At 45.4% G+C, this 8,711-nt stretch overlaps 1 protein-coding gene across 1 annotated transcript in view; it reads right to left on the bottom strand.

Moving 5' to 3' along the window:
* Positions 1 to 2: 2 nt before the first annotated feature.
* Positions 3 to 8,711, bottom strand: part of GGACT (gamma-glutamylamine cyclotransferase) — a gene marked incomplete at its 3' end in the record, with an annotated part of 45,243 nt that continues 36,534 nt past the window's right edge. Inside the window, exon 2 of the mRNA XM_014536102.1 lies at positions 3 to 269. Within this exon, the coding sequence (XP_014391588.1) occupies positions 3 to 260 (258 nt within the window). The remainder of the gene's footprint in view (positions 270 to 8,711) is intronic.

Below are 8,711 nucleotides of genomic sequence, written 5' to 3'. Positions count from 1 at the left end.
AGGTTGGGGCAGTCTTCGAACTCGTCGAGGACGCGCAGCATCTGCTCGTCCACAGCATAGACCTCCCCGAACACGCGGTAGCCGCGCCCCGGCAGGTTCAGCAGCCGCGGAAGGTTACGCTCCCCGGCGATCACCAAGGGGTACGGCTCCACCATGCGGCCCCGGCATCGGAAGGTGGCGCAGCCGTTGGTGCGGTCCAGCAGGACCTTGTGGTTGCGCTGGCCTCGCTTCAGGGTCCCGTACACGAACACGTCGGCCATCGGGCGGGTCTGCGGAGGAGAAAAGAAAGCAGGCTGTCGGCACACATGTCAGACGGGCAAGGGCTTGGTCTCAGTTGGGGTTGGAAGCTGGCCTGGAAGGGCCACAGAGTAAATATTTCGGTTCCTGCTGGAGCAGCTGTTCCCAACCCCACCACAGCCCAGAGCCCACTGCTCTTGACCACCCCGTGGTGGCTTGAGGTTCCAGGAGACCCTCCAACCCTTTACAGTCATTATCTGAGGAAAGGCACTCATCGTGAGAACATACTTGCCAGATGGAGGCAGTCTGTCCTGGGATGGAGCCCTGAGAACTGTTTTCCAGAGCAGTTCATTTCTAATCATTTTAGTTACTTATTTATTTAAATATATTTTTATTGATTTCAGAGAGGAAGGGTGAGGGGGAGAGAGAGAGAGAGAGAGAGAGAAACATCAATGATGAGAGAGAATCATTGATCAGCTGCCTTCTGATGCCCCACACTGGGGATCAAGCCTGCAACCCCTGGCATGTGCCCTTGACCAGAATCGAACCCAGGACCTTTCAGTCCACAGGCCGACGCTCTATCCACTGAGCCAAGCCGGCTAGGGTCATTTTTAATCATTTTAAAAGGACTTTAAAAAGCACACAAATATTACAGAAAAAAATGCAAGTGATGATAAATAAAAGTGCGTGTGTGTGTATGAAATAGTCACCTGTGATGGGCTATAAGAGAGAATTCAGGTGGCAGCACTGACTTTACATCCCAGACCTGCCAGCATGACCCAGCAGCCCTGTCACAAGCAGCTTCCTGTTCCTTTTTCAAGGTCTGGAGGGCAATGATGCTTCCCTGTGACTCACCGTGACTCACCGCAGCGACCTTGGCTCGGTGTGAAGGTAAGTACTTACTGCTGGCCTGGGCCTGGGCCTGGGCCACAGACTCTTATGTAATCGGCAAAGTAATTTGTGTAAAAATGACTCAGACAGAAACGGAAATAAATCAGAGTTGAGCCAGGTGGGCCCCTCGTCAAAGCCTGGCATTTCCCTGCCCTACTTGCCCAGCGCTGTGCAATGACAGAGGCCTTTATGGCAGGCTTTGGAATCGAGGCACCCTGTGCAGGAAAACAAAGGCTGTGTCCATCTGCCAGTGGCAGCCTACCACCAGCCAGAAACACCTGGAGGGTGACACCCCCTGGACATGCATCCCAAGGCAAGCGGCCCGTGGAGAAGTCACACTTCGTTCATAGGTCTTGTGCTTTCTTCTCGGCCAACGAGGCCTGGTCTGGGGTCTCATCCCAGTCTCCCTGCCTCTTCAGGGAGAAAGGATGTTCCCAACGGGCCTTTTGCCCACCCACTCACCCCCTCTACTGCCTTGTTCTCAGTCGCCAGCCTGTGGAGTGTCGGGAGTTCCATGGGGTTCAGGAAATTGAACTTGGAAAGGTTGGCCGTGGGAAAACACACGGCTGGCAGGCACACGCAGTCCAGGCATTTGACAACATTGGGACACCTCAGGCAGGACCGGGACCCGATGGGAGCTCTGGGCTGGCTACTCTGACACGGCGGAAGGACCGGGTAGGCTTGTGGCACTTGAGGGGGAGGCCTGCCTCCAGCATGGAAAGTCAAGAAGTGAGTCAAGCAGAGCCTGAAATTGAAGTGCAGAGAGGAGGGAGGCACAGGCGCACAGAAGCTCTGGAGCTGCAGGTGGCAGGACCGCTGCGTGGAGAACAGTGGGAGGACGGGAGACGGGAGAGAAAGTGCACAGGGTGGCGGGGACTGTTTACGGGGAGAGGGCGTGAGGAGTGACTGGAAAGGAGGCTGGGTTTGGATCAGACCGTGAAGGAGCCATCCCTGACTCTGTCCCCCACACTTGCATCCCGTCTTGTAGCTCAATCTGTTTACTCCTCCAGGACACAGCCAGGAGCAGCTGTTTCTCACCCCTTCACCGCTGTCCCCCAGTTCCCTAATGGGCCCCCTTCTCTGTTCCCTCCAGCCTGTACCCATCGCAGTCACGGTCAATCTCGCTGCAAACTCCATGACCCTGTTGGTGCAGCTGCCTTGTTGCCCCTCGTCTCCCTCCAGCCACCCTTGGAATGACGCCTGCCCACCCTGGGGCCTTTGCAGTCACTACTCACCCCCTCGGTCCCAGCCCCTTTAGACGCCTCCCTGAACAGCTGACCTGAAGCAGCACCTATCCAATCCTTCAGTTCTAGCACATCACCCTCATTGGCTCTCTTTATGGTACGTGTTCTCCAAATCACTGCTCGTCTTGTTCACCGCCAGAATGTGAGGAGCTGGAGGAGAATCCGGAAACCGTCTAGTCCTACGGAGCTGAGTCTCGGGTTGGTGAGGACAACTGAGGCTGCATACGGGGCAAACCAGTCAAAACTGGAGACACACCCTCCCCATCACTGGTGCCCTAGCTTTCCCCCCTTTCGATAACACTTTATTACTATTACCATATATTTTTAATCATCACCCGAGGACATGTTTGTTTTTTTTTAATTTTGGAGAGAGAGGAAGGGAGAGGAGGAGAGAGAACTGTCAATGTGAGAGAGAAACATAGATTGGTTGCCTCCTGTACACACCCCAATGGGAATCAAACCCACAACTTGGGTATGTGATGATGGGGAACTGAACCCATGACCTTGCAGTGCATAGGACTTAGCTCCAACCAACTGAGCCACGCTAGCCAGGGCTCCTTAAATTCTTAAAAGTACCATATGTCCATAGTGCAAAAGTCAAATAACTTCTCACAAAAAATGAAATTCCCTACCATTTACTACCTTGAGACAACACTTTTAAGCCTTTTAACTGCTGCATTTGATATTTATCTCCATATTAGAGGCCTGGTGCATGACATTCGTGCACTCGGAGGGGGGGCGTGTGGGGTCCCTCAGCCCGGCCTGCGCCCTCTCGCAGTCCGGGAGCCCTTTGGGGATGTCTGACTGCCACAGAGGCGGGAGAGGCTCCCACCACCACCACTGCACTTGCCAACCGTGAGCCCGGCTTGTGGCTGAGCAGTGCTCCCCCTGTGGGAGCGCACTGACCACCAGGAGGCAGCTCCTGCATTGAGCGTCTGCTCAATGGAGTCAGTGCGCCTCATAGCAACCAGTTATTGCACCGCTCGGTCAATTTGCATATTAGCCTTTTATTATATAGGATTGTAAGTTATTTATCCTGTTACTTCTTGATGTTTTAAATCATGTCTTGCCTTTGTACCCCAAAGCAGGTGAGCAAAGCAGTTTAAAGTACAGGCTTTAGAACCAACCTGCCTGGGTTGAAATCCTGGCTCTGCCAGTTTTAAACTGTGACTGTAGGCAAACCACTCTACCTCTCTGTGCCTGGGCTTCCTCGGTCCTAAAAGGAATACTATCTGCCTGCTTTGGAGGACTGCTGTGGTTCCTGCACATTTGGTAAGCCTGCGTTCCACATTCGCAGGGTTATTATTGCTATAGAAGCTCCCTCTACCCACGCCCCAAACCCATGTGGTCTCTGCCCCACGTTCCTCCAATAGACACATCTCAATTTTGGTCAAATCCGTGTTCAGCATTAGAACTATGTAAACACTGTTCTCAGATAAAGCACATAGTGTACTATGATTAATTTCCTTCCTTGGACAACTTTTTGTTTTTCTTGGAAAAATAGCTTTAGCTCTTGTCTCTCCCCGCAAACCCCCACCCCCACTTTGCTCAAGTTTCTCTGACAGTAATTTGGCCTCACATTTTCTGAAAGCCTTGACCACCCATCGTTCATTTGTCCCTGCAGCCTTGGCTCCTGGAAGCTGTGCTGCTCCAGCTGGGGTACTGCTACCATCGGGCATCCCTCATGCCACCCTGGGTTTCCCTGGGCCTCAGGGCCCCTTCTTGGTTTGCTTTCTCACTTCACTGAGGCTTATTATTGCACACCCTCGATTAACAGTGTGGCTGTGCAGAGAACTCTAGAAATAAGTAACTTCAGAACTGTGAAGGCATTTCCTCTGTTTCTAATCGTTCAAGTTCTTGCTGAGAAGTCCTGTGACACTGGGAGGACTGTTGTGGATCCACAGTCCTTTGTACAGGACTTGAGCTTCTCTCTGGAGGTTTTCAGGTCTTCCTCTATCCCTGGGACTCAGATTCTATAAGGATGTGTCTTCATATATTGTGTTTTGTTCCATTCATTGTGCCAGGAATTTCCACCTGAAAACTCATTATCTTGGATCATGGGGAATTTTCTTCCCTAGCCTTCCTTATTTACTTATTTTTTAATATATTTTTATTGATTTCAGAACGGAAAGGAGACGGGGAGAGAGAAAAAAAAAAACATTGATCAGCTGCCTCCTGCACACCCCACACTGGTGATTGAGACTGCAACCTGGGCATGTGCCCTGACCTCCCAAACCATGACCTCCTGGTTCATAGGTCGATGCTCAACCACGGAGCCATGCAGGCCAGGCCCTGGTCTTCCTTCTTGTTCTTTTTCTGGATCTCTAGTACTCCGATTTCGCATATCCTAGATTAATTTTCCAATGTGCTCTTTATATTCTACTTTATCTTCTAATTCTCAATTTTTAAGTATTTTTATCATATTTATTTCTAAAATCTTTTTCTTGTTCTCTCATTTTGTTAGCACCCTGTTCATTCACAGCATAATACCATCTCTCATCATCTTTGGGAAGATCTTATGAGTTTTTGTTTAAGTTTTCATCTTTCCCTCCAATGTCTCTCTTTCTCTTAAATTCCTCTTTTCTTTGTTTTGATATGTTTCTTGAAAAGGTTTACTTCAAAGGTCTCATAATCCTTGCCTAGCCTTTCATATTGAAAAGTGAGACACCAGCCGAAACCGGTTTGGCTCAGTGGATAGAGCGTCGGCCTGCGGACTGAAAGGTCCCAGGTTCGATTCCGGTCAAGGGCATGTACCTGGGTTGCGGGCACAATCCCCAGTGGGAGATGTGCAGGAGACAGCTGATTGATGTTTCTCTCTCATCGATGTTTCTAACTCTCTATCTCTCTCCCTTCCTCTCTGTAAAAAATCAATAAAATATATTTAAAAAAAAAAAAAAAGTGAGACACCAGTCCCAGCTGGGTGGCTGAGTTGGTTGGAGCATCGCCCCGTACACCAGAAAGGCTGCAGGTTTGATTCCCAGTCAGGCACGTCCGGGGAGGCAATTGATCGATGTTTCTTTTTCACATGGGTGATTCTCTCTCTCTCTGCCCACTCACTACCCCCTCACCCCCCCACCTTCCTCTCTCTATAAAAATCAATAAACATATCCTTGGGTGATTAAAAAAGAAAAAGAAAATTGACACTATACAGGAAACTGAAGCTCTGTGTGGGGGGAGGGCGCCTGATGGTTGGCAGGCCTGTGTGAGGTTCTGGAGACAGGTTTTGAGGGGCCCCCAGATAACAATCTGTAGATATGCAGACTTTTTTCCTTGATCTCCATATTCAAGGTGGCCCTTCACCCTCACCGTCAGCTGGGCTTGGAGTTCCCAATACCAAGCCTTTTGCTCAGCCTCTCTGGACAGTAACCGCCCCCCCCCCCGCCCCGCCCCACCCCGGCTCTGCTGGGCAGAGGGGAGATGGACCTCTGCTCCCTGTACAGACGCAGCCTCTCTTCCTTTCCTGCCAGTGGTTCTCAACCTTCCTAATGCCGCGACCCTTTAATACAGTTCCTCGTGTTGTGGTGACCCCCAACCATAAAATTATTTTCGTTGCTACTTCATAACTGTAATTTTGCTACTGTTATGAATCGTAATGTAAATATCTGATATGCAGGATGTATTTTCATTGTTACAAATTGAACATAATTAAAGCATAGTGATTAATCACAAAAACAATATGTAATTATATATGTGTTTTCCGATGGACTTAGGCGACCCCTGTGAAAGGGTCGTTCGACCCCCAAAGGGGTCGCGACCCACAGGTTGAGAACCACTGCTTTCCTGCCCTAATGTTTCCCACACGCATGGCTCACGGGTCATGTTTCTCTGCACTCCCGGCATCAGCTGGCTAGCTTCTGACCATTTAGGGATGTAGGTTTCTGGCTTCTCCAAGCTGCTAAGTCAGTAACCACTTAGTTCTGTTTTATACTCGAATTTTGTTGCCCTCTCCTACCTTTTGTCTTTCCGAGTCATTGGAGTAGCATTTAGGGCATTAGCAGGGATAAAGGAAACTGTTCCCCCAGAACCTATTCCTTGGGGAGCCCTCCACTGTAGCACCCACCCTCCCATAGGGCTCCATACTGGTTTCCGGTTTCCACAGTGGTTACAACAACGTACAATCCCACCAACAGTGCACAAGGGCAGCCTTTTCTTCACATCCTTACCCACACTTGTTTTTGTTGATCTGTTGATGACAGCCATTCTGGAAGGTGTGAGGTGATGTCTTGTGGTTTTAATTTGCATTTCCCTGATGATTAGTGATGTTGAGTGTCTTTTCATGTCTATTGATCATCTGTATGTCCTCTTTGGAGAAATGTTTATTCAGGTCCTTTGCCCATTTTTTAATTGGATTATTTTTTTGGTATTAAGTTGTATGAGTTCTTTATATATTTTGGATAATAACCCCTTACTGTATGTATCACTGGCAAATACATTCTCCATTTCATTTTGTTGATGGTTTTCTTTGTTGTGCAAAAACTTTTTAGTTTGATGTAGTTCCATTTATTTTTTCTTTTGTTTCCCTTGCCCAAGGAAATACATAAAAAAAAATATTGCTAAGAGAAATGTCAGAGATTTTATTTACTATCCATGTTTTCTTCTAGGAATTTTGTGGTTTCAAGTCTTATATTTACATCATTAATCCACTTCGAGTTTATTCTTGTATATGGCGTGAGAAGGTGGTCTAATTTCATTCTAGTATCTGTCCAATTTTCCCAACACCATTATTGAATAGACTGTCTTTACCCCATTGTATGTTCTTGCTCATTTGTCATAGATTAATTGATCATATAGGCATTGGTTTAATTTGGGGTTCTCTATTCTGTTTCATTGATCTGTGTGTCTGTTTTTTATGCCAGCACCATGCTGTTTTGATTACTAGAGCCGTGTAGTATAGTAGTTTGATATCAAGTAGTGTGATACCTCCAAGTTTGTTCTTCTTTCTCAAGATTTCTTTGGCTATTCAGGATCTTTTGTGGTGACATAAATTTTACAATTATTTATTCTAGTTCTGGAAAAATGCCATTGGTATTTTCATAGGAATTGCATTGAAACTGTAGATTCCTTTGGATAGTATGGATATTTTAATGACATTAATTCTTCCTATCCAGGATTACGGTTTATGCTTCTATTTATTTGTATCTTCTTCAATTTCTTACTTCAATATCTTATAGTTTTCTGGGTTAACCTTCTTGGTTAAATTTATTCTAGGTTTTTTGTGGAGTTTTAGATGCAATTGTAAATGGGATTGTTTTCTTAATTTCACTTTCTGAACGTTTGTTATTGGTGTATAAAAATACAACAAATTTCTGAATATTAACTTTGTATACTGATACTTTACTGAATTCATTTATTCTAATAGTCTTTTTGTGTATTCTTTAGGGTTCTCTCTATATAGTATCATTATCATCAAATAATGACGGTATTACTTCTTTCTAATTTGGATGCTTTTTATATCTTTTTCTTATATGATTGATATGGATAGGACTTCCAGTACTATGCTTAATAAAAGTGGTGAAAGTTTCTTATTCCTGATCCTAAAGAAAAAGCTTCCAGCTTTTCACTGTTGAATATGATGTTAGCTGTGGGTTTGTCATACATGACCTTTATTATGTTGAGGTATGGTCTCTCTATCCCCACTTTGTTGAGAGTTTTATCATAAATGGATGTTGGATTTTGTAAAAAAAAAAAAATTTTTTTTTGCATCTGTTGATATGATCATATGGTTTTTATCCTTTGTGTGGTATATCACTTTCATTGATTTGCAGATATTGAACCAGTCTTGCATCCCAGGAGTAAGTTCCACTTGATCATGGTGTATGATCTTTTTAATGTATTGCTGGATCCAGTTTGCTAATATTTTGTTGAGGATTAGGTGTTAATTCTTTGAATATTTGATAAAATTCAAACCATTTTATCCAGGACTTTTGTTTGTTAGGAGGTTTTTGATAACTTTTAATGGAACAGAAATCAGTAATCTATCTGTTCAAATTTTTTACTGTTTCTTCTAGATTCAGTCTTGGGAGATTGTATGTTTTTAGGAATTTATCCATTACTTCCAGGCTGTCCAATTTGTTGGCATGTAATTGTTTGTAGTATTTCTTTATAAAACTTTGTATCTGTGATGTCCGTTGTCATTTCTCCTTCATTTATCCTTTTATTTATTTGGGCCCCCTTTTTTTTCTTGATGAGTCTGGCTAAAGTTTTATCAATTTTGTTTCTTTTCAAAGAACCAGTTCTTTGTTTCATTGATCTTTCCTGTTGATTTTTTTAAGACTCTCCTTTATTCTTATGCTCTGATCTTTCCTTCCTTCTATTTACTTCCAGCTTTGTTTCCTCTTT

Source organism: Myotis brandtii, unplaced genomic scaffold (genome assembly GCF_000412655.1).
Source record: "Myotis brandtii unplaced genomic scaffold, ASM41265v1 scaffold1028, whole genome shotgun sequence".
NCBI classification, from domain to species: Eukaryota; Metazoa; Chordata; class Mammalia; order Chiroptera; family Vespertilionidae; genus Myotis; species Myotis brandtii.
The sequence above is the reverse complement of the archived record's forward strand: the minus strand, read 5'-3'. Positions and strand labels throughout refer to the sequence as shown.